The sequence below is a fragment of the Hippopotamus amphibius genome, chromosome 1 (genome assembly GCF_030028045.1).
Source record: "Hippopotamus amphibius kiboko isolate mHipAmp2 chromosome 1, mHipAmp2.hap2, whole genome shotgun sequence".
Lineage (NCBI taxonomy): Eukaryota > Metazoa > Chordata > Mammalia > Artiodactyla > Hippopotamidae > Hippopotamus > Hippopotamus amphibius.
The window spans coordinates 99,687,156-99,713,522 of record NC_080186.1 but is presented as its reverse complement, the minus strand read 5'-3'; the positions used below and the strand labels follow the sequence as shown (position 1 = coordinate 99,713,522).

Here is a 26,367-nt window from a genome sequence, read left to right as displayed (position 1 = left end):
TGATGAACAGAAGTTTGCCACTGATCACACTGACAAGAAACTTTTTAGAAGATGTCTTAACTCCAGACAGTGTCTCTAAACAGTCTCCTTTTCTGGGCCTAAATGAATTTTTACAAAGCTCATCCGGGACATGAGGAAACAGAATGTGTCAGTAGGGACTTTGTGCTCATTGGGCAAATGGGGAGAGGCAGAATGCATCCATGAGACCTGTAATTCTGCCTTTTCTCTAGGAAGCAGGAAAAATCATGAACTTTGCTTAAGCACAATAGAGTGAAATAGTCTCAGAGCCAACCAGACCACACACACATTATGCTCTGGCTAGCCTCTTGTTTGTTAAAAACTTGAATTGCAACCAGGTTCTTTTCTTGAGAAGGAAGGCGCTAGGGCCCTGGAGTGAGGTGCTGGCTTTGTTGTGTGACCACAGAGGCTGGTTACGTACTAATTTCCTCTAGGGCTTGTGATGAAGTCAGTAAACCACAGCCTTCAACATGCTCTGCTCAGGCAGCAGCAGTGGCTTCTCAGTGCTGTCTCGGCCATGACACACATCTGACATGCCCTGCCTTAACCCACTCGTAGACTGTCTCTCTTGCCCTGCAGCATGGACCAAAGAGAGATTCTGCAGAAGTTCCTGGATGAGGCCCAAAACAAGAAAAATATCAAAGAGGAGTTTGCCAATGAATTTCTGGTAAGTCCTATGTGTGACACTCTCAAGGTAGTTGCATAGACCGTTTAACTGATGACAGTGGTCCAACTCTCTCAGACCAAGTTGCTCTTGGGATAAAGCAACCTTTTGGGGGAAGAAGGCAACCTAAAAGTTTGACTTCTCTAAGTGGTTTGTGTGTATTTTACATATTATTTCCAAAATACGGTTTTAAATATTTTGTTTGCTAGTTCTTGGAGTTTGACTAGGAATCCTACAGATGATATTCATAATTCCAGTTGTATAAATCTAATATTAATTGAACATCTGGCATTCCCAGGTATCTGAGTTGTGGCTTATGCTTCAAATGACTAATTTTAATTAATATCAAGAGGAATGAGACCAGGGTTAACTTTTCCTGGAGAATTATGTTTTTAGCCTCCTGCAGGTTCCATTTGGATGACAAAAACTCTTGAAGAGCACCAGAACTACTTTCTGCCACATTTATTTTTTCTTTTATTTTTTTCATGAAGAGAAAAATATAAGAACATGCGTTTTTGCAACAATGGGGTTTCCTTAATCTTCTTTTGCTTGGAGGAGTGGAATGGCTAGGATGGGGAGCAAAGTGAGGGGCATGGAAAGAAACATAAGCACAAGATAGCCTAGGGCCAACTGGATTTGATTACCCAGAGGAACGCTGCATCTCCACTGGGGGAATGGTGCTTACTGATGCAGTGGCAGCTGGGTAGGCCTCATTCATCCTATAACCCAGCATATCAGGTGACACAGGATGTCTGATAGTACCTATCATGTATTTTGGAATACTTCCAGCTGGTGTTTCAGAGCTATAAGAACTTCAGACTTTACCTTTTCAGCTGTGAGGAAATGGGAAAAATAAGGGAATTTAAGTCTAAAACCTGAAATTAAATCATGGCTCTGTCATCAACCAAATTATCAACTATTTGACATGTTCCTTAATCTCACCAAGTCTCTGTTTTCTGAATTCTGAAATGGGGATAATAATTCACATCCTACCTCTCTGTACAAGATTATTGTGATGACTAAATATCAATAATAATACTACTTAAACGTGGTCATTCATTCAGTAATATTTATTGAGCACCTACTATGTACCAAGTTTAGTTCTAGGCACTGAGGATATAGCAGTGAACGAAACAAAAACCTTTGCACTCGTGGAGCTAACATTCTGGTACCAGACAGTAGATGTGAAAACACTCTATAAAGTCTCGAGCAATTAGATATTATGACTAAGTGATTGCAATTATGGTAGAAACCCGTGTGTCAGCTCAACTTGGATAATACCGTGGTATCATGAGAAGTGCACTATAGTTGAAACAGGCCAGGCAGTCTGAATCCCTCTGAGTAGAGTTAGCAGGGAGGGAGTGTGGAAAGCCTGGCCTCTGTGTCTTAGACGTGCCTGTCCCTGGGCTATAACTCCTCAGCCAAATTCCCCCACTGCAGAGAGGTAGAAAGTGAGCTGAGGGGGCAGTGGCGGCCTCTGTTGCTTATTTTTAAAAATAAATTTATTTGTATGTATGTATGTATGTATGTATGTATGTATGTATGTATGTATGTATTAGTGGGGTTGGGTCTTCGTTGCTGTGCACAGGCTTTCTCTAGTTGTGGCGAGCAGGGGCTACTCTTCATTGTGGTACGCGGGCTTCTAGCCGTGGCTTCTCTTGTTGCGGAGCAAGGGCTCTAGGCACGTGGGCTTCACTAGTTGTGGCACCTGGGCTCAATATTTGTGGCTTACGGGCTCTAGAGCACAGGGTCAGTAGTTGTGGTACATAGACTTAGTTGCTCCACACCATGTGGGATCTTCCTGGACCAGGGATGGAACTCGTGTCCCATGCATTGGCAGGCGGATTCTTAACCACTGCACCACAAGGGAAGTCCCAGCCTCTGTTTTATTTTGGTTGTGTTTTTTAAAGTAATATAGACTACCTCTCTAATATTGTACCTTTTCTTAGCTCAGTCATTATAGTCTCTCACCAAATTATAGCAGCTACCTCACCTCCTGTTTTCTCTGCTTCTAGCCTTGCCCCACCTTAAATCAATTTTCCGTTTAACACCCAAGTGATCTTTTAGTACTACAGATCTGGTTATTTTTTCCCTGCTTAAAAACCTTTTATAGTTTGTATTTTTTCCAGCTGTTTAAAATTGTGAACTGTAACACACATTTAGAAGAGTACATAAAATGTAAGTATAATTGCAAAGCAACCACCATCCAGGTCAAGGAATAGAACATTGTCAGTCCCCGAAGACCTCTACGTGTCCCTTCCCCATCAGGTCCCTCACCCCCACCCTCGCCCCCACACCCACCCTGTCCTGTCCTGCCCAGGGAATGATCACTATCCTGACTTTTATATTAATCACTTCCTTGCTTTTCTAGCTCCTAATTTTAGGGACCTTGTTTTTGGGTGTGATTAAGTGGAACCTCACTGTTCACTGACTCATGTCCTCCAGTGGAAAAACAGAGTCTTTCCCTCAGCCCCACCTAAAGGTTCAGCTGAGATACCAGAAAGAGTAGCTCTGGGGGAGTCGAGGAGTGGTGAATGAGGCCAGGCTGCTTGCTTGGACTAGGTGAATGCTGCCCTTAAATTGGAAGACTTTCCGTGTGGTTTGTCCCACATTCCACCATCAGCCCTTAATATATTCTCCCAGGATCTGATGTTTCTGAAGTGTGAGGGCTGATTCTGTGACACAAGGCCACTGCTGGCCTAAATGGTGGTGCCTCTGTAGGAATTATCAAAAGTCATCTCCATTTCCAGGGAGGCTACTCTGTACACCCTGCCCCCCGCTGCGTCCATGGCTTAGATTTCAGTCCCCACTTTCCCCTTGGCCAAGTATCTTTGTGCAGAGCACAAAGCCCTGCTCTGACAACTAGAGCCGATAGCATGCTACTTCGGTCTTTTCCCCACGCCAAGACTAAACTCAATAAGCTTTCTGTAGTTGAAACTGCCACTGACCACTCCTGTAAGGTTTTCATGCATTCATTCAAATATTTATTGAGTGCTTACTATGTGCAAAGCATTGTGCTAGGTGCTGGTTCTGCAATGCAATACTCCATGCTTTGGTGGAGCTTATCTTCTAAGACAGTAGAGGACGTCTTCGAGAGGCAGACATTAAACAGCTAATTATTCTATTAAATATTTCATTGTAACTGTGATAGTCTTCATGGCATGTCAAGGAAGGATCACATTCATTATCTTATTCATTATTCATAAAAAAATAAACCCTATGAGGTAGTTCTGATTTCTGACTTACAGATAAGGAAACTGAGGCTCTAACAGGTTAAATAATTGGCCTAAGCTCACTCAGCTGTTCATCCACAAGCATGAAATTTAACTTGGATCTGTCACATCAGAGCCTGTGAAATTAATCTTTATGCAATAGTGTCTTGCTTCAGCCACTGACCCTGTGTGCCTCAAAGGACCTAGCCTGAGGATAAGTCTCTAGTTAACATTGTTCCTCTACAGCAGAAATAGCAGTATGCAACCACACTATTGAACGTTTCTTAAAGGTACTTAAAAAAAAAATAAAGTCCTTATTGTTGTTATTTTTTTATAAAACAATATTATTGCAAGGTAAAAGAAAATAAATTCACCATAATACCAGCATCCCAACAAATACAATTTTGGAGGGTGTAGGAATTTTAGTTTTTATCCATCTATAGGATCCCTTTTATATTATTGTAATTGTAACCATAACTACAATTTTGTATTCTTGTATTTTCACTTAACATGACAACGAAACTATCATGTTGATTAAAATCTATATTAATGACTTTTGATGCAGGATAATATGATGCAAATATAATTATCAAAGTAATAGCCAATACTTCTATACCTCTTACAGAAACTGTTCTAAACACTTTTATATGTCAACTCATTTAATCTATTGAGGAAGGCACTGTTAGAACTTCCAGTATACGGATGAGGAAACTGAGACACCGAGAAGTTAACTGACTTGCTCAGGGTCACATAGCTAGCGAGTGGTGGAACTGAGTTTTGAGTTCAGGTAGTCTTGCTTTACCATCTGTACTTGTGACAAATTGGGAATCAGATAAATCTGAGTTTAAATTTACATTCTGCCTATGATTGGCTCTGTGACCTTCAACAGTGTAACTAAAAAGTGGTAGCAATAATATTCACTATGCGGAATTGCTCTGAAGATAATAGAATAAATATATAAAATGCCTGACATGTGGTAGCCACCAAATAATTTATTTCTCTATTTTTGGAAATTGAGGTTATTTCTCATTTTTCACGATCATTGGTAACACTACAATGAATGTTTGTCCATGTGGTTTTCCCCTTTGTATTATATCCTGGGGCTAGATCCCCAAAAGTGTTATTACTGGACCAAAGAGTATTAGCATCTACTTGGTTGAGTTTTGCCAAATGTATATCCAATGGAGTTTTTTAAGTTTGCAGAGTCTGAATTTATCATCTTCTCTGCCACATTGCTAGCCTCAATTTAATATCTAAAAAGATAGCAATAGATAAACTTTTTCCCTGCTTATCATATGCTAGGCAATCCAAGTGGTTTACCACACATGATCCTAATCACTGCAACAGCCCTAAGAGGAAAGCGTTATCTTCATTTTACCCATGAAGTGGCAAAACCAGGATTTGAAACTGGTGTGTATGCTTCCAAAGCCTCTTAGCCTCCATACTTAAACTGCATCAAGCAAACGCATAACATGTTTTATTTTTCTAATTGAATTAGTATAAAATAATACTTTATGTTAATTTCATTTATTTGATTTCTGAGCCTGAAAAAGTTCCATGACTATTTTCAGTCTGCATTTCCTCATGCAGATTGAACTTTCTGTTCATGCACTCTCCACAATAGCTAACCATGGAAACATGTTCCAGACTGTGCTTGAGTGCTTCGCAAACAGAACCTTATGTCATTCCCAAAGAGCCCTTTATAATGAACAGCTGACAAAGCCCCACACGGACCAGCCGCCGAGTGCTTCTCCAGCTTCTTCCAGCAAGCTCAGTTTCTTATCCTTGTCATGTTTCCTCTGCCACAGGACTTTGCACACATGCTGTTACCTCTGCCTTGAATATTCCCTCATACTCCTTCTCACCTAGTTAACACTTCATAATTCTTCAGATATCAATTTGGTGGTCACTTTCTCAGAGAAGCTTTCCTTGAACTCCTTAAATACATCAAATACGTTCTCAGCACCATCTGCCATTTTTTTTAAAGTTTCTTCCTCCCCCCCACACCCACCCCAGCTTTAGTAAGGTATTCATAGAACTTATCAAAGCTCCAATTGGACATTTATTTGTGTGATTATTTGATTACTGTCTGCTTTCTCATTAGACTGTAGCTCCACAAAGGCAAGGCTCAGATTTAGTTCTGCTTCTCTTGATATCCTCAGTGTCCAGCATAGTATTCGTTATGTAGTAGACACTGAGGGTCAGAGAAATTAAACAACTTACCCAAGGTCATGGATTTCCTAAGTGGTAGAACTCGGATTTGAAATGAAGCTATTCAACGTTTGAGCGTGTGCTCTCGGTCTCCTCCCCACCTCCCCACTCTATTTCTTCCAATTTATCCATTGGTCTTAACTTCTTAAACTTAAAAAAATTGTAGAATATAACATATACACAGAAAAGTGTTTTAAACACAAACATATAATTTAACAATTACTCATAAAGCAGGCATCTATATAAGCATCACTCAGATCAAGAAATAGAACATTGCGCATACGCCAGAAATCCCTTGGGTGTCCTTTCAGATCACAGCTCCCCCCAAATCCCACCTGACTAGAGGTAAATACTATCATGAGGTTATTTTTTTTCTTTGTTTTTCTGCATAGCTTCAAGGCTTTTATATCACTAAACAATAGAGATTAATTTTACCTGTTTTTGAATCCTATGTAAATAAAATCACATTATATATACATTTTTAATATCTTCCTTCTTTCACTCTACATTGCGTTTCTAAAATTCTTTTAGTTGCATGTAGCTGGGTCTTAATTCTTTCTGATTATTTTTATGAACTCTGTCAGGGTTCAATATATACAATTACTGTTGTGATCACACAGTACATTGAGAGAGGCCAAATAGTTACTTAGGGTGGTATTAACTACTCTGGGTCACCATAATCCTGTGTATCGACTTATGCTTTGCTGGTCTGAAAATTCAGTTTTGTCAGTATGCTGAGAGTGATCAGGTTCAGGCAAACACATAGGAAATTCACTAGAAACAAGAATGCCAATTTATTAATTTGGGGCAGAGAAAAACCACTATCAAATAGAGTAGAAGTTTCCATTGGCCAGCATAGCCTCTAAATTTGGAGAGAAACTCACATGAGAAACCAATGATAATAAGAAAGTTGCTTGATGAGCATATTGATTTTAATGGCCTCAGCTGTGACAGTATGAAGCCTTCATCTCCTTGTTTGAACCCTCAGGCTGGTGGCCACCACTCTTTTCTGGACAACACTAGGGACTTTACCCTCCTTCTGCTAAGCTTAATGAGGACCATCCTCTCCCATTAGGGTATTTTTTTTATCCGATTGATGATAATTTACAGAGGAATAGGTATTCACTTTGGTTAACTACTGTAGCCGATTGCGGTTTTATAACATGTACGTTTCAGCCATTGCATGGGTTAAGGCTTGGTTATGCGTTTTTATGCTGGTCAATTTGCTGCACGTCTTTACATTTAAAACCCCTTAGATTTTTTTTCTTTTCTACATTGGAGGTAGTTGAAGCATCTTGATTTAGAAAACATGTGTAAAAGTATGAATTGTGTAGGAAAAGTGAGAACTTAGCAAATGACAAGTGTGCTAAATATGCATATATGAACTCACTGGATGTCTATATGCATTTGTTTAAAGATTGGATGTGAATACAGAAATATGAACACAGCTTCATTTAGGTAGGGTACTTTGATTACGGTGTATTTTCTTCCATCTAAAAGATGTTTTGGAGTGGAGAAACCATGAGGGAAAGTACAAATAACAAAAATACCAACACTAATAACACTTTACTTATCAAAAGCACCTATACTTAAAACCTTATAATCCTAATGTTGCTCAGTATACAGAAATATGCAATCTCCCACATTGCTGGTATACTAGTCTCACGCATTGTTGGCATAACTTTCTGGAGGCAAAATTTGTACACTGATTCTGAAATGTATTTAGTAATATGGACCAAAAGCCTTTAAAATGGGCAAGTTCTTTGACCATTCCTAAGATTTCATCTGAAGGAAATAATGAAAGATATTTATATAGATTTTGGCCACCTATTGTAATATTGTTCAGAATTATTGTTTAGGAAGATTGGAAGCAACTTAAATGTCCAATAGTATAAAGGAATATGTAAAGTAACTCATATTGCATCTCATACAATAGAATACTCTGCCACCATTAAAAATAATGTAGATATAATTTAATACAAATTGATAAGAGAGCAAGTTACAAAACTCTATAAGCAGTGTGAGTCCATCCTCGTTAAACACATATAGATAAAATGTTGGAATGTAATATTCTGAAATATTAAGAATGATTAACTCTGAGTAGTGGGGCTATTGGTGATTTTTAATCATCTTTTTTGGGCACTCTATTCCAAAATTTCTCCAATTAATATGCATTACTAAAAATATGCATTACTTTTTTATTTAAAGAATCTATATTAAAATTTTTTCTTTAGTGTTGTTGGATTCCATTTAAACAATAAAAAGCAGTAAAGGGAATTTTATGTTTCCTGGCGATGAGGTGCTTTTGCAGAAAAGGTAAATATTGTGTTTATTAAATACAAAGACATTTATTAAATATGAAGGATTCAATGAACCCTAATAGAAAGAAGATATCCAGTTCTGAAAGTCAAGTGCTAATGTCAGTTTATAGTGCACTAGAAGTCAGATTGGTACTGTAGCCTCTTATGGAGATTTACCATAGACAGACTAGAGAAAACCGGGATATGTCATAGTTCTGTAGAGAAGATCTAGATACATCCTAGTTCGATATTTATTTATGGTAACAATACTAGCCAAGCAGTCATGAACACTGTACCTCCTGCACAGCAAGTGCCCAAACATCTGTTGAATTGAAATGACTCATTTATGTGAATCAGCCTATCACTTGAATATACTTAGCAGCATTTCCCGACTTTTGTGTCCATTAACATGTAGTTTTTTGCTGCTTCCACTGGAATAAATCTATCACATTACCTCTAAAGCTAATTTCTCCCAACTCTGTCTCCAGCCTCTCACTAGGGACCACCCAGTCCCACATTTTAAGTTATTCACAGGACATTTAAAATACATCTAAAATATGTCTTGCCATATCCTCACGTTTTATTTATCTCAAGTTGAACCTCTCAGTTTACTCACCCCAGTTGAGCTATAGCTTACACACCTGCTCACTTATCTGACTACTGGATGGCAACCCAATCCCCATAAGTTTGCCTGTCTAGTTGGAGATGATGGTGTGCACACACAGGGCCAGTTCAGTCTCGTCCCGCGTTCCTACTAGCAGTTCCCTTGTTTGCCGGATGTAGAGGCCTGAGTTCCTAATTCCAATCCTTAGTATTCATGCTTTCTCTATCCCGTTGGAGGCTTGGAATAGATATCAGTGACCTGCAGTTGTAAGGCATTGAGGAACTACCTGGAGAAGCTCTGAAGCTCTGGGGACAGCCCAACTTTGAGTCCCCTCTTCCACCTGGCACGGGAGGGCCAAGGTTCATTTTTCCCACACCGAAATGTAACTTATGCTATGTTTTCTATACAATAGTGTAGTCCTCCAAGGCAAAGATATTGTGGCCTTGTGCTTTCTTTTTTCTTTCTGTTCTCTTTTGGGAGTGACCTGAATTCATTTATTAGTAATTACTTTTCTAGTCCATGAGATGAACATGCAATAGATTCAGTCTTGATTTCTAGAGTATCATGGCCAGGACCTCAGTTCTGTTTTCCTGTCTTGAAAGGAAAGGGATAGTATAGTCCACAAACCAAATCAGCATACTGTTAAGTTATCAAGCATGCACAACATCTGGTTTCTCATACATTCCAACTTATCAGGGCTCAAGAGGCCCCTTTTCTGTATTCCCTCAGCAACTTTTCTTTATTCCCCAATTTCTCTTGTTGGTGCTGCCTCTAGGGAACTCACATCCACCTTGTGATTGATAGAGAAACACTTTCTTCCTTTTTCCTATCTTTTCTCCCCAACCCCAACCCATCCCCATGGCCCGGCTTTCTCTTTTATACCCTTTTGCTTCTTAACCCTCAGAGTTTCTCTCTTTCTGGTGAGGTTTATCAGTTCTCTGTCCTAAGTTGGCTCTGCTTTATTCTCTGTTGGGGTGTTGGAGCCTGGGCGGGGTGGGGTCTAGCGGGGAGAGAAGGGGAATGAGAATAAAACCTTCGCAGTGGTCTGACCTAGGTAAGATATCTGAAAGAAAAAAATCTTTCACACTCTCCAAATTAACAATTCTACAGGCATTTCCTATGTGATGTTTTGCTAAAAGAATGTCTCCATTTGTCATCCAGCCAGATAACTCTGGGAGAAGGAACAGAGTAGGAAATAAAAAGCCATTCCCTCTCTTTGTTGAAGGTAGCAATCAAGACAGCTAAACAAGCATAGCTTACACACACACACACACACACACGTATGTTTTATCTGTGAAATTTTACCCAATTAATTTAGGCATATCTTTCAAAAAGAGCTTTGCCTATGGCAGTCTCCCTGGAAAGCATTCCACAAGCAAGCAAAGTAAAACGAACAAATAAAAACAGTGTAACAAGGAGTGTGCACTAGGCTCAGTTCTGAATTTTCAGAATGAACTGCTCTGGGAATTGACATCTTTTCAGCAGTCCTGGAATCAGCGGCAACCTGAAAATTATCATTCTGAAGGTGCACAAGAGCAGAGAGAGGTGAAAAATTGGTATAACGTGGAAATTGATAAAAATTGGAAATATTTTATGGTCTTTTTTTTTTTTTTTTACATAAGAGTTTCAAAGGAAAGACTTTTTTTTTTTAAAGAACTTTTAATGAGACACAGTTAACATACAATAAACTGCATATATTTAGAGTGTACAATTCGGTATCCCAATCTCCCAATTCATTCCCCCCAACACGCCCCACTTTCCCCACTTGGTGTCCATATGTTTGTTCTCTACATCTGTGTCTCTGTTTCTGCCTTGCAAACCAGTTGATTTGTACCATGTTTCTATATTCCGCATATATGTGTTAATATACGATATTTGTTTTTCTCTTTCTGACTCACTTCACTCTGTATGACAGTCTCTAGGTCCATCCATGTCTCTACAAATGTCCCAGTGTCATTGCTTTTTACAGCTGAGTAATATGGAAATGTTTTGTAGTCTTTCATTTATTTGTGCCACGTCCTTAAATTCCCAAACTAGCCCACTTGCTTCCATCTTGGTGTAAAAATGTGCTGTATAATGATCATTTCAGCACCTTTCCTCCTAAATCCAATTCTGAAAACCCACAAGAATTCAGACCATGGTAAGAAACTAGAATTTAAGAACTGATTGTATTCCGGCTTTTAAGTAGGTTGTCTATGTCTGATCTAACTCTAGAAACAGAAAAAAATGGTCATTAGAACAACGCATGCTGGAATTTGTGGTCTAGCAGATAAGCAGGCAGTGGCTGTCTGTTTCATTTGTCATCCTTAGTTGGAAAAACTTATACTCCTATACTTTGAGTTGTTATAATAATTAATGATCTATTTATTATTTGGGAAGTATCAATTTAATTAGATTCTAGATATTTGATAATTCTTTGCATTATGAACTCCCAGCTAACAAATCTCTCATGACCCCAACTTTTTCCCATTCCTTGCAGACTCAGTTATCAAGTTATCCTGAGCTAATTTTGAAATCTAATGATGATTTGGATGATTTTATTGGAACAAATTTCTATTCTCCACTACCTCCTTTCTCTCTCTGTCTCTCTGTGTCATCATTCCCTTATTTTAGGCTCTCCCTTCCTCACTCATTTTTTTTTTTGACTTAGTTATTTGTGTCCTTAAGTAAACTCCTACAGACAGTCACATCCTAATTATGTGAAAACTCTATGTGAGATACAAAGCATTTCAAACTAAGTAAAATAATTAGCAATTCCCTTCTTTATAAATTTTTTCTTGTTGCCAGTCACATGGGGAAAGTTCTTTTTTTTTTAAACATTTTGCAATCATTATCTCAGAAAAGTTCTTTTTCTATTTCCTTATTTCTCTCTATTAGTTTACCCTGTGGAACAAAATAGACCATAATCATGGGTGAGTACCGGGTTTATATTTGTGAGAAAGGAAAGGAAACCCAGAGTTTTGTTTTTGTTTTTATAATTTTTAAAAATTTTTTTTAATTAATTAATTTATCTATTTTGGGCTGCATTGGGTCTTTGTTGCTGTGAGCGGGCTTCCTCTAGTTGCCACTAGCGGGGGCTACTCTTCGTTGCGGTACTCTAGCTTCTCATTGCAGTGGCTTCTCTTGTTGAGGAGCATGGGCTTCAGTGGTTGTGGCACGAGGGCTTCAGTAGTTGTGGCTCGCAGGCTTAGTTGGTCCACGGCACATGGGGTCTTCCTGGCCCAGGGATCGAACCCGTGTCCCCTGCATTGGCAGGTGGATTCTTAAGCATTGTGCCACCAGGGAAGTCCCAGGAAACCCACAGTTTTAAAGAAGCGATGTTATACCTAATTGTCAGTGACATCTGTTTGTACAATCTTGAAAGAACTTAGAAATCAATCTTTGGAAGACTCATAATTGTGAGACAGTAGGAAATATGGGAAAATTAACTTGGATCCAACTGGGGAGAATCTTAAATACCTGGCTAAGTAGTTTTGACTTTTTCCTAGTAGCAAGGGGGACTCACTGAAGTAGTTTTTAGCATGAGAGAGATAAGAAAGCCAATACTTTAGTAAGATTAAGTTAGCATGCTTATGCCTAATGGATTTGAATGGGGAAAGAGAAAAGTGTGAAGGTGAGTTAAGAAGCAATTTAAGAAGTAAAAGTTCAGGTTTTAAGGGAAAGCGCCTGAATTAAGGTATCTGTAGGGGCATAGGAAGGAATATTGATGCAGGATACCTCAGGGGAAGAATCAGTTACACTTGCTGACTGAGTTAGATGTGGGATTTGTGGGAAGGGGGGAACCAAAAGTAACTCTCGGTTTCTAGAGTATGGTTGTCTCGGGTAAAGATAGTGCCATTGGCATTCATGGTAGGGACAGTGGTGATTTTCATCTTAGATGTGCTGAGTTTGAGGTTACAAGACACCCAAGTGGAAATTTCCAGGACATGGTTAGAAATTCAGGACTGTAAGTTAGTAATCAAATCGCAGTGAACAAATTTGAGAGTTTTCCAATAGGAGCTGAAATTATAATTCAATTGGAATCAGTTAAATCGATTTAAAAAAAAAACACTGATATGCCTTCTCGAAGAGATGATATCTCTGAGCAAATGTATTTAGTGAGAAGAGCAGAGTTGAGGACTTAACTTTGGGACCTTGAATAATTCACCATTAGAAGATAGAAGCAGACATAGAGGCAGTCAGAAAGAATGAGAAGAGGGAAAGAGAAGTCAGAGAAGAAAAGAGGAGAACAAAAATAATGTAGACTAATAAGGGCAAAGGGCTGAGGAAATTTCAAGAAGGAAGTTAAAGAGAATGAAGACTGAGAAGATGCTAAGGGATCCGACCCATAGGAAGTAATTAATGATCTTCATGTGATCAGGTCACCATTAAATGGTGGGCAAATAATGAAAATTATTTTCTGTAGTTCAATTCAATAAATATTTATTAGCTATCACAGATGTTTTTCCCTTATCTTTCTCAAATGGAGTAAATGTCGATGAAGGTCAGATCTATTAAATGCAGTTTCTTTGAATGATAAAGGAGTAAAAATCTGAGACAATGTTGATTCATCAGAAGGGGCTAAAGAGGAACTATCATTTCCTCTGACCTGAAATTTTGCTCTATACTATAATACTGGCAAGTGAGGATAGCTTTATTCATTTTTTTATTTATTGTTTTACGTAGTAGCAATGCCTTTTCTTTATTAAGCATGTACTGTGTACCAGTGCTTCACATAGGACGACTCATTTAATTCACCCACAACTCTAAGGTAAATATCGCCCCAAGTTACTTACAAAGCAATTGAGACACAGAAAGTTTAAATCACTTGCCCAACTTCATTCAGCCAGTAACTGTGGGAGTCAGAATTTATCCAACTCAAAAGTTTACATCAGACTCAACCACAGAGCTGGTTAACAACACAGATGCCCACCCACCTCCAGTGACTGCCTTGGGCTACATCCTGGGGTGCAGGTCACGGTATAGGTTAAGTCCTGACTCAGGTTCTAGACTACCTCAGCTTAGAATTGTGAGCACTGCTCTTGGGAGTTTTGGGATCCTGGGGCATTTATTTCCCTGTGCCTCAGTTTCCTCATCTTTAAAACAGAGAATAATTTTAAGGAGATACTTTACTATCTTTTTCAACCATATTGTGCTAGCCTCTGACTTGCCTAGATCATAGTCTACCAACAGAATACGATACTATTTAAAGTTTATTGTTTGGTTGAGGGGTGGGCTTGAAGTTTGAGTCATATAAAAAAAAATGACTGCTTTGGGGAGTGAACTCTTTGAAATTTTACTAGCTGTAGAGAGATTGTATTCATCTTAAGCTTCATTTCTACTTAAAATAGCCCTGTGATAGCTGTAAAGAAAGTCAAACTTTTAATATTTGACTCTTGGGTGGAACACAGAGTGTTCGGAAGATATTATTTTTTAAATATTCACTAGTTTCACCTCTAAGTTTTAGCTATTTGCAGCTCAACTGCCTTAAGTGTGATCTTTTCACTTCTCCAAATGTCATTGAACTCTGTAGTCATTATGATCTGGGGCTCTGTTCTGAAAGGAACCAGCCCTAGAGGATACTAAGACAGCTGAAGTAGAATGTTTGGGCCGTGGATAAAGAAAGCTCTCTAGAGATAGCTTCTTACCTCTTTTCTCTAGGGTGATTTAATTACTGTAATTTTATTACAGACGCTGAAAAGACTATCCGCCAAGTATAAGACAGATAAAACCTATCCCACAACTGTGGCTGAGAGGCCCAAGAATATCAAGAAAAACAGATATAAGGATATCCTGCCCTGTAAGTTTCATTTCTCCCTTTAAAGTTGTACCTTCTCCCAAATTCAATCATCTTATCTCTTTTTACCCATTGGTTGCTGTTCCTAATCCTGGATCATGGCTTTGGTCAATTAGTTTGTACTGTATATGACTACAAAAGAACATTCATTCATTCACTCTTCAAACACTTATGAGCATTCACTATTCACAGTGTTAATTCCTGACTTACAGAAAGCCCTCTGCCCAAACCCTCTTAATTAGTCTGTCTTTCTTTTGTATTGTAGATGACCATAGTCTAGTGGAGCTGTTCATGATAACCTCTGATGAGGATTCCAACTACATCAATGGCAACTTCATTAAGGTACATCCAATATTCCATATTTCTCTAGGTACCTAAAAAACGGGGGTTGGAGGGTAAGGGAGGGATATTAGACAAGAAGAAGAGCATATTATTTGTTATCACCCCATGCAATTTCTGTTCCCCTTTAGGGAGTTTATGGACCCAAGGCTTATATTGCCACCCAGGGACCTTTGCCTACAACTGTCCTGGACTTCTGGAGGATGATTTGGGAATACAGCGTTCTGGTTAGTGCAGAGTTGCATTTGTTACTATATCCTCTGGTTTTTAGGGATGAAGGGGTTAGGGTGGCAGGATATCTGACTGAGGTTTCTTATGTATTAAAATCAGTGCTTTTGGGGGTCAGTCACTAGAATTTTTGGTGTTCAGGCACCTTTTAGTCAAAAATCACAATGTCACTGTTGTTCAAGGAAATAAAAGTTCTCATCTTGACAGGCTCATTTGTTAACAAGAATTTACTAATATGAATAGAGAAAAGGGAAGTGAGGACAGAGAGAAAGAAAGGTAGCAGCACCATTTTATAATTTATTAGGATTTCTTTTTTGGTTATAAAACAAAAAAAGAATAAATAACACTTTTTGACTCTGGGACCCATGTATTAGCTGCTTTTTATGACTGTATCAATGTTTAAGTTTCCATCTATTTCCTCCTCTGGCAGATCATTGTTATGGCGTGCATGGAGTTTGAAATGGGGAAGGTGAGTTGCTTTCTAGTAAACCTAAAGGTAAAGAAAAGAAGAAAAAGAAGGGGGAAACTTGGTAGTAGAACTTTCCTTAAGTAAGTGTGACTTGGTAAAACTGTATGCTCATCTTCCTAGTTTTCAGTTTAGGAATGCCAAACGACTCTCAAGGCTCTTTTTTTTTTTTAAACCTCTGAGAACCTCTTTTGCCCATTTTCCTAGTAGGCTTTGTGTTTTAAAATAAAAATAAGGTATACTTTTAAAAATTAATTGCTTAGCTTGCACTTGGTCTTAGCTGCAACAGGCAGGCTCCTTAGTTGTGGCATGTGAACTCTCTTAGTTGTGCCATGCATGTGGGATCTAGTTCCCACCAGGACTGAACGTGGGCCCCCTGCATTGGGAGCATGGAGTCTTAACCACTGTGCCACCAAGGAAGTCCCCAAAATAAGGTATACTTTTTAAAGTAACAGTTCATTTTCCTGTTGTTTTTTTGTTTTTTGTTTTTTAAAAATGGTACTGATGAAACTCAGTGACAAGAACAGGGAAGCAGATACAGAGAATGGACTGGAGAACTCGAGGTTTGGGAGGGGGCGGGGGGTGAAAGGGAAGCTGAGACGAGGCGAGAGAGTAGCACAGACATATGTATACTACCAACTGTAGGATAGATAGTCGGTGGGAAGTTGTATAACAAAGGGAGTCCAACTCGAGGATGGAAGATGCCTTGGAGGACTGGGGCAGGGAGGGTGGGGGGGGACTCGGTGGGGGGAGTCAAGGAAGGGAGGGAATATGGGGATATGTGTATAAAAACAGCTGATTGAACTTGGTGTACCCCCAAAAAATAATAAATAAATAAATAAAATTTAAAAATATATATTTATTTTATTATTTATTTACTTATTTTGGCTGTGTTGGGTCTTTGTTGCTGTGCACAGGCTTTCTCTAGTTGTGGTGAGGCTTCAGTAGTTGTGGCACATGGGCTCAGTAGTTGTGGCTCATGGGTTTAGTTGCTCCATGGCATGTGGGGTCTTCCTGGCCCAGGGATCAAACCAGTGTCTCCTGCATTGGCAGGTGGATTCTTAACCACTGCGCCACCAGGGAAGCCCTTTCCTGTTGTTTTTAATCAGACATTTTAAACTGCCAGCCAGAGCTTCTTTTGTGCTGCCCAGCATGGCCTTCCCTAGCCACGTGTAGCTAGCGAGCACTTGAAATTTGGCTCGTGTGACTGGGGAACTCAATTATTTTGATGAATTTAAATTTAAAGACTGATATTCAATTCAGTTATTGGAAAATCTTGTTTGGAAAAACTTGGGTATGTGTATCTTTTTCAACCATAAATTTTATGAAATCTAAATGGAAATTAAATACTTCCAGTTAGTTTAGCATGTTAATTGAAATGTGCTGTAAATATAAAGTACATACTAGATTTTGATAACAGTTAAAAAAGTCAAATATCTAATAACTGTTTTATATCGAGCACATGTTGAAAAAATTTTTTATGTATTTGGCTAAGTAAAATATATTATTAAAATTAATTCCACCTTTTTTTCATTTTTGAATGTGGCTATTAGAAAAAGTTTAATTACATATGTAGTTTATATTATATTTCTATTGAACAACACTCTTTGAACCTACTGTTGCCATTCTGAATTGATACAATTCCAGTTAAAACCAAGGAAACTTGGGGTTTCAGTTAGCCTGTGCAACTTTGTTTTAATCCTTTTGAAATACTGAAAATGTCAGATCCCTATTTCTACTTTTTCAGACTTCCAGGAAGTCTGCAATTTGTATATCCTTTCATGTTTGTTTTCCCATCTTTGGAGAATCCAGACTTGGGTTGAAGCCCAAAGGGGTTAGAAATTCCTAACCTAAGGTGAAGGATACAGCTGAATTTGCTTCTGAATGAGGGAGGGGGTTTTGTTACCCAGAAAAAACTATAATATATGGGGGGAAATCACTATACTCTGCTTTGTGCAACAGAAAAAATGTGAGCGCTACTGGGCTGAGCCAGGAGAGGTGCAACTGCAACTTGGTCCTTTCTCCATATCGTGTGTAAGTGTGATGTTTGTTTCCATTATGTCTGAGCAAACGCTCCAGGATCTACTTTATAGACAGTAGTCTTTGAATATTAGTCTTCGAAATAACTGATATGTTAATTTACTTCTTAGGAAGCTGAAAATAGAAAATCTGATTATACAATCAGGACTCTAAAAGCCAAGTTCAACAGTGTAAGTATAGAACACTGGAGGTAACCTCAAAGCCTACAGAGATCAGGAAAGTAAGTGTATATGTATGTAATGCAGTCTGGGCATAAGACAATAGGGAGTGGTAGGGCCTTTGATGTTCTGGATAAATCATCACAGCCAAAAGAGACCTTTGGTGTAATCTATGTTCCCCAACCTATTCCATACCAATGGCACACACATGAAATGACAATATTTCTAGAGTGGATAGAGGCTGTATACAGTGAATAGAGGCTGGGAATCAACTTGAGAGCTCAAGCTGCTCGGTTTTTCTATGGCAAAGGGATTTAGTACGTCAACACACCTGTGACCCGTTTGAAGCACACCAGTTGGGAAGCTCTGGTTTGGACCATTTTCATATCTACCTCCTCTTGTGAGTGGGGCAGCTAGGGACAGGCCAATATTAAGTGACCTGAAATTATTTATAATTGTCCTTAGAGGACATGTGGTCCCAGAGACCTATAGGGAAGAAAGCTCCATAAACTGCAAAAACTGCATATAGATGCTACTCAGTAGGTCAGAGTAATCTTGTGATAGAATGAGGTAAAGTCCTAATCTTGAACTATCCTTTTATTCTGCCTATTTTTTATAGGAAACTCGAACCATCTACCAGTTCCATTACAAGCATTGGCCAGACCACGATGTGCCTTCATCTATAGACCCTATTCTTGAGCTCATCTGGGATGTGCGTTGTTACCAAGAGGATAACAGTGTGCCCATATGCATTCACTGCAGGTATAATGCTGTTGGATGAACCTTCTACCCAGAATAAACCAAAGGTCACAGTCTGGCCAGGACTCCTGCTTTAACTGAAGGAAGACTGAGATTTTTGGAATTTAAAGTCTACATAAGATGTAGGCTCCTAATTCTAGGCTCACTTTTTCCAGTCAATCAGAAAGAAATGAAGCTTAAAAATGAGAACGATTGAAAGAGAAAAGTCAATAGCAGAAACTATAATAAATTCAACCTGAGCATTAAATTAATATTTTATTCTGATGAATTACTTGTGAACAGCACAGCTCTAGAGACTTTTTACTGTGAGAAGTTGCCTAGAATCTGTCCTGAGGCTCAGTGTAGCATGTGGCAATTGAAGCATGTTCTGACAAATGGTAGGGTTTAGAAAGTTTCATGGTCTCTAGATTTCTTCTTCCTCAAATCTGCTGGTGAAAATTTTCAGCTACTGTCAATGATCCACTCTCTGTAACTATACATGCTACTGTGATTTTTTGTTTCAGTGCTGGTTGTGGAAGGACTGGTGTTATCTGTGCTATTGATTATACGTGGATGTTACTAAAAGATGGGGTGAGTTTCTCTCAGTAGGCACTTGCCATTTTCTTAACCTTGCTACTTTTACACTTAGAAATTGTTTGGTTCTTCAGAACATCTATCTCCACAATTCATCTTTTCTAGAATATTCACTTGTAGATTTGCTTTGTCAGACGATTAATTTAGTTCCTAAGTTGGTAGTTTTCTAAATGTGGTCGCCAGCAAGAAGCATCAGTATTACCCGAGAACTTGTTAGAAATGCAAAATTTTGGGCCCCACCTTGGATGAATTGAAGCAGAAACTCTGGTTGGCGGGGGGATGCGAACCCAGCAAGCTCTCTGGAGAGAAGTAGTTTTGAGAACCACTGCCCTAAATCACTGTTACCCTTCCTTTAGCCATGCTGCCTTAGCAGATGAACTCAATTTACCACAAATTTTGTGTTCCAATCTATAAATTGGTTTGTTTTTTTTTAAAGTCTAACAGGAAATGAGAATTTTAAAGTATGGGCTTTAGACCTATCTGCAAACTTCTTTTATTTCATTAAACTCTCATACTTGCTCACCTACTGAGATTTCTCCCTCATTATATTTCTAACTTCAGACTTTTGATCACCCCATGTTAAATCATTCTGAAGAGCTTCTTCAGTATTTTTGTGGGCTCTAAATCATGGTGCAAGTGATGAGAAACCTCATTAGTTTAAAAAAAATGCATTCTTTTTTCTAGATAGGAACAAAGGAATAAGATATTTTTTCCTTTTATTTGATAGATAATTCCTGAGAACTTCAGTGTTTTTAGTTTGATCCAGGAAATGCGAACACAGAGGCCTTCATTAGTTCAAACTCAGGTATGGACTATGGTGAATAATATAGCATGTCTGAATCTGGTTCCATCTCTCAGTTTAATAATAGCAAATCATCCAAAAACAGCTGACTGTTTTATTATCAAGGGTTTCAGTCTATTTCTACCTCCTCTAACTCTGAATATCCCAGTATTTTTCTTGTATCCCTTGCCCTGGGCCAAATTCCTTTCATTCCTTATATTTTATTGTCTCTTCAGAAAATTTTAAGAAAACAATATAATATTTCTTACAAAGGATGTTGAAAAAATTCAACAAGCTGTTTGACTTATTAGAAAGAAATAGCTGGGTCAGGTTAACTTGAAATTTTGTAGTAGTAATTCATTTCTGAAACCATAGAAAATCAGAGATTTGTAATTCTTCAGGAGGTGGTAACAGAATCGGGAGAATGAAGTCTATATGCTCATTTTAGAAAATAAAAAAAAAAAATTAAAAAAATCATCCATAATCCTGTACCTAGAGGGAGCCACTGTTACTATTTTTCTATAGTTTCTCCTGGTCCTTATTGTATACATATTAAAAAATATTACAAAAAACCACAGAATTACAGTCATACTGTATATATGATTATATATGTATCACAGTATTTTAACCCACCCCAGATTGCTCACACTCATCCATTCCATTAGAAATGCTTTTCCCCTGTTCTCTCCTCTCCAGCTCATGTTCTACCTCCTAGGTAAAACATTCCCAGCCCAAATCTCTCACTTTCTACAATATTAATTCCACTCATATTTCTATACCAATAATTTTACCTATATTTCTAAATGGTCTCCATATTTAAGATAGAGTTTAGCATTTACCCATTTATTCTTTCATCAAACATTTATCAGTATTTTTTAAGAGGCATTTTTGCATAATTTGTTAGAACCACTTTTTATTGCTTAAATAGCAAGACCCTAAAGTGTTTAAAGCACTTACAAATGAACTTGCACATAGGTTTAGAAGTAAAACAATTGACAATGGCAGTTCAGATATTTTCATCTAGAAGTTGTAAATCAAAGGGAAAAAATTAAGAGCTATTACAATATAAACCTTCTGTTTGGCCCACACAGGTTTTCCACTAATAGTTAGTGGAAAAAAAGAATTCTTTTTCATGTGTTCACTGTAGGTGTTTTCTATATTCAATGTATAGGGGGGAAAGTTTATGTGAAATGAAAGCATTGGCTGGTTTAGTGCTGTCAGACTTAAAAGAAGTCTGATCCATGTAGATGTATAAAGATTCCAGGAAGTATGCAACCTAGTTGTATAACATTAACTTGTAAGACTGAATCAATAAATAAAGCCATACCCTATTTCAGAAAAAGTCCACTTCAGGCCTACTTTTAAGAGTTGGAAGACAGCTGAAATAATTTCAAGTTAGCCTTCACATTTTTGACATTATCAACAACTATTTGAACAAATATCTTATCAGCTGTAGCTGCTTTTACTGACACTGCTTTAACCAGGAAATAGCACTGTAACCAGACGAGTGCTTCCTGTCTGATTTTTCTCTCTTCATAAAAAAATTGAAGGGTGTACCAATGGCTGTATTGGGTGATATAGACTTTACATTGTTCTCCTGCTACAATTATTTTTGGAAAAAATTATACTGGGTTGTATACGATTGCATGAAGTGTCATAGAAAACTCTGAATAGACCCATTCAGATGAAAAGTAGATCCAAAATCAAGTGCTTGAGCAGATACAGAGGCAAACACAGAGTAGTAAAAACCTATAAAGCTTGTAATTGTAGAGGTTTCATTTCTCTACGGTGAAATCCCTTTATAACCACAAATTTCCAAACTCTATTTAGGGGGTCTACTTTTCTTTAGTATCTTTGCTAAGACAGAATATCAGCAGCTTTGCATAAGTGCACTAAACTAAGAGTCAAAAGATCCAGGTTCTAATCGAAGACATGGAGATTACTTCTGAATGATCTCGGACAAATTGTCTATAAACAGGGATAATAGCCTAACTACTTTATAAATCAATTGTGAGAGTTCTGCTACATAATACATCTTGAAGCTATCTATTTAGGCATCAACCACATCTATCTACCTACCTTTTCTCAGAAGAGATGAATTACCAAAAAAAAAAAATCCAGGATGAAATAAAAAGTTTCTTTTTTTTTTTTTTTTTTGGGCCACGCAGCATGTGGGTTCTTAGTTCCCCAACCAGGGATTGAACCCATGTCCCTTGCAGTGAAAGTGCAGAGTTTTAACCACTTAACTGCCAGGGAAGTCCCTGGAATAAAAATTTTAAAGTGTGAGCAAGGAAAACAGAATTAGAGGGATGATGGTGGAAGGAAAGATAAGTGAGAAAGTGGGGTTAGAGCATAAAAAGTGTGCAACAAGTTCCTTGTATATTAGCTAGAGGTAGATAAAATATTTAGCTGTTTCTAGCAGCCTAAAAATGCCTTGAAATCTGACATGGGCTACACAGACATAAGGCACTGTAATTAAACTAATGTTTCAGGTCTCCTGTACTAGGGTTTGCTGGGTGTTTATATTCCTAAAATCTGGTTAGTTCACCAAGTTTTTGTTTGTTTTTGTTTGTTCCGGTTTGTGATGTTCTTCAGCAACAGTATGAACTGGTCTACAATGCTGTGTTAGAACTATTTAAGAGACAGATGGATGTTATCAGGGATAAACACTCTGGAACAGAGGTACATTTTAAATTTTATATTATGTAAAAACATTTGTTTTTCATGTTTGATTTTGGTCAAGGGATCTCAGATTAGTTGCAGGACAATTTATAATTTATCATTACAACTAAGTTGGAGTGTCGGGTGTGCATGGGGCTGCACTATAAATCTGCTGTGGAGAAGAACAATTTGAAATACTTTAACTTAGAAAATTAATCTCTTGGTTATCCTACTGCATACCATTTTCAGCTAAATTCAGAAACAATAGGAGTGGGTGAAAGGGCAAGCATATATTGTGTTTCCATGTTTTAGACAGTTGTGTGGCAAAATAGAAGTGAGAGTGACAGTTACAAAGTGAAATCATCGATGAGTAGTGATGTAATTTTTCAGGTTACTCTAGCCTCATTTTGATTGCATCTGTATCATCAAATTTTGAGAATATTTTAGAATATTGAAAGATTCTTAGCTGAAAGCATTAGGTATAAAAACAATTACGATTTGACCAAATTCTAATTTAAAAATATTGAGCATTCTAGATATGCTATTTTGATATCATCACAAAAATTGATGTCAAATGTTTACTGTGCAATCCCAAAGTATTAGATTCTGAACAAATCTTAAGACAAAATTATTGATTTACCTTCCAGGGTGTATGTCACATATACAAATTAATTTTCAATATCACATTTTTGCATTATGAATCTGAAAATGTTCACTGAGGACCTACTGTTTTCACAGCATTAGGAATACAAAGTATATGACATAGCCTTAATATAATAACTCCTATCAATTGAATGATGAAGCATGGAGAGTGAAAGAAAGCCAAAAAACTGTTAAGGCTAGGGAATGAACTGAGCAATCCTATGGCTAATGACAACTCTGGAGAAACAATGTAGGGGAAGGAGATAGAAACAAGAATATAGTTGTCAGAAGTTGTTGCTTATATCCTATTCATGTCTACTTCATTGGCTAGTACTCCCAGAACAACTTTAAGTAATAGAGGTAGTATGCATGACCTAATTTTACTGGGAGAGATTCTCCTGTTTCACTACTAAGTGCGATGCTGGTTTGATTGGAGATATATTTTTCAATTGTTTAAAGAAAGTATTCATTGACTTCTATTTTATTAAGAATTTTTTTCAGAAAGAATGTTGAATTCTGTCAACTGCATATCGTTGCATTTATAGAATGATCACATGGATTTTCTCCTTTGACATATCGATACGGTCGTATCCTTAGATTTGTTAATATAAAACCATCCATGCTCTTAGAATAAAACCTTCTTGAAAAAAGAATATTCTCTTAATGTGCTGCTGGAATATGTGGCTTAATATTTTATTTAGGTTCCAGGAAATGTCAGTACTCAGATTTAGCCCAGCAGCAGTGCCATGGCTCTAGACAGTTGAGCTGTTTGGAGTATGCTCTTAGTTAATAAACGGGGACATAGGAACATGGTTCAACCTCCCAAGGAGGGAATTGATTAACACCAGCCAAGGAGGACTTCTGTTTCTGGGAAAATTGAGTAGACATCCTTTTCCCTAGTCCTTCCACTAAATACAACTAGAAACCCTGGACAATATATATAAACAAATATAAGAAAACTCTAAAAGATGGAGAGAAGACAGACCAGCTAGGGACCTTGAGACCCAAGGAATGGCATGATGGTGAGTTCCTTAGGTTTTCCTTGTCCTCATATATCATGGATTTGGAAATGAAGAAACCAGCAACTTGGAAATGCCAACAGTGCAGACAAAAAAAGCCAACAAAATCCTGCTCTCTCTAGCCAAAGGACCAAGAAAGGGACAGCCCAGCAAGCCAGAAAACTTGTAGATAATAATTACTCTACTTCAATCAACACCAAAGGAAAAATTGGCACCCAACCCCACCTATGCAGGCAAAGAAGTGGAGAGCCTGGATTCCCACCCTCACAAAGACTGTGATAAAGAGAAGGTCAATGGGTCAGATATACATATTCTCTGTCACATCAGAAGGACAGTGCTAATGTGTCATTCTTGTGAGCATTCTAATAAATACATATAGTCATTAAGAAAAAAGGAGAGAGAAGGTCAAGTAAAGAGATAGGGATTTCATCCCCCACTGGGCTGCAATGAGGTTTCCCTTCAGTGTCAGTGGAGACCATATGGGGAGCCTGAGTTTCCACCTGTCAATAACCCGATACCTCAATGCCTCTCCACTGATGGAGTGTCAGAAGAGGCCTAATGGAGAGTCAGGACTTTCACCATCATCCAGCAATAATGAGGCCGCCCTGACCACAGTATCAGTAGAGACCACATGGAGAGCCTCTCCATGGCAGCTCTCTTTAGTGTCAATAGAGACTGTGAGAAAACTGGTGGAGGTAGAATCCACTTGGCAATAGCAAGGCAGTAATGAGGCAGCACTCCCTCCCCTCCTCTTTCCCCTGTCAAAATGGATTTATAAAAACCACCCCAGCTAAAAGAGAAGGTTTAACTAAGATCCAGAGCCTTATAACAATGCAAAAATATCTAGGTTTCATGTGAAAATTGCTTGTCATACCAAGAACCAGGAGGATCTCAAACCAAACAAGTAAAAGACAATCAATAGATAACAACATTGAGATGACAGAGATGTAAGAATTATCTGACAAAGACTTTAAAGCAGCCATGATTAAAATGCTTCAGTGAACAATTATGAGCATGCTTAAAACAAATGAAAAAATCAAAAGGCTCAGCAAAGAAAGATAAAGACCTGCCAAAGAAGCAGAAGATATGAAGAAGAACCAAAAGGAAATTTTAGAGTTGAAAAATGACAGTGACGGAAACAAAATAGCTCAGTAGATGGGCTCAACAGCAGAACACAGGGTACAAAGAAAGAATTGATAAACTGAAAGACAACACAACATAAATTGTCCAATCTGAACAACAGAAATAAAATAGACTAAAAAATAAAATAAAATAAAAATAAAAAATAGCCAGAGCCTCAGGAAACTGACTATAACAAAAATCCTAGCATTAGTGTCATTGACATCCAAGAAGGAAAGAAGAAAAAAGGAGGGTCTAAAAAAGCACTGAAAGACTCATCATAATTAAACTTCTGAAAACTAAATACAAAATTTCTAGGAAGCAGCCAAAGAAAAATGATTTTAACTGCAGGGAGAAAACAATTAGAATGAAAGTGAATTTGTCATCAGAAATCATGGAGGCCAAGTAAAAAATATCCTTCAGGAATGAAGGGGAAATCAAGAAATTCTCAGATGAAGAAAAACTAAGGGAATTTGTTTCCAGTAGACCTTCCCTAAAAAAAAAAAAAAAAAAAAAAAAAAAAAGCAGAGGAAGTTTTCTAAATAGAAAGGAAATGATAATAGGTTTTCCTTCTCTTGAGTTTTCTAAGTTGTTTAATGATTGAAGCAAAAATTATAACACTGATGTGGTTCTAAATGTATTACAGGAAATATTTAAGACAATTATATAAAAGGAAGGGTTAGGCATGTAAAGAGAGGTAAATCTTCCATACTGAACTAGTAAAATGATAACACCTATAGACTTTGATAAGTTACAAATATATAATATAGTAATTAGAGCCACCCTTACAAAAATAA

At 37.8% G+C, this 26,367-nt stretch overlaps 1 protein-coding gene across 1 annotated transcript in view; it reads left to right on the top strand.

Moving 5' to 3' along the window:
* Nucleotides 1–527: 527 nt before the first annotated feature.
* The window catches only part of PTPN22 (protein tyrosine phosphatase non-receptor type 22), a 60,531-nt gene continuing 34,691 nt past the window's right edge, over nt 528–26,367 (top strand). Inside the window, exons 1-11 of the mRNA XM_057702738.1 lie at nt 528–685; nt 14,680–14,788; nt 15,051–15,127; nt 15,256–15,351; nt 15,783–15,821; nt 17,781–17,852; nt 17,969–18,028; nt 18,636–18,778; nt 19,279–19,345; nt 20,076–20,153; nt 22,725–22,811. Coding sequence (XP_057558721.1) covers nt 599–685; nt 14,680–14,788; nt 15,051–15,127; nt 15,256–15,351; nt 15,783–15,821; nt 17,781–17,852; nt 17,969–18,028; nt 18,636–18,778; nt 19,279–19,345; nt 20,076–20,153; nt 22,725–22,811 — 915 coding nt within the window. The 5' untranslated portion in view covers nt 528–598. The remainder of the gene's footprint in view (nt 686–14,679; nt 14,789–15,050; nt 15,128–15,255; nt 15,352–15,782; nt 15,822–17,780; nt 17,853–17,968; nt 18,029–18,635; nt 18,779–19,278; nt 19,346–20,075; nt 20,154–22,724; nt 22,812–26,367) is intronic.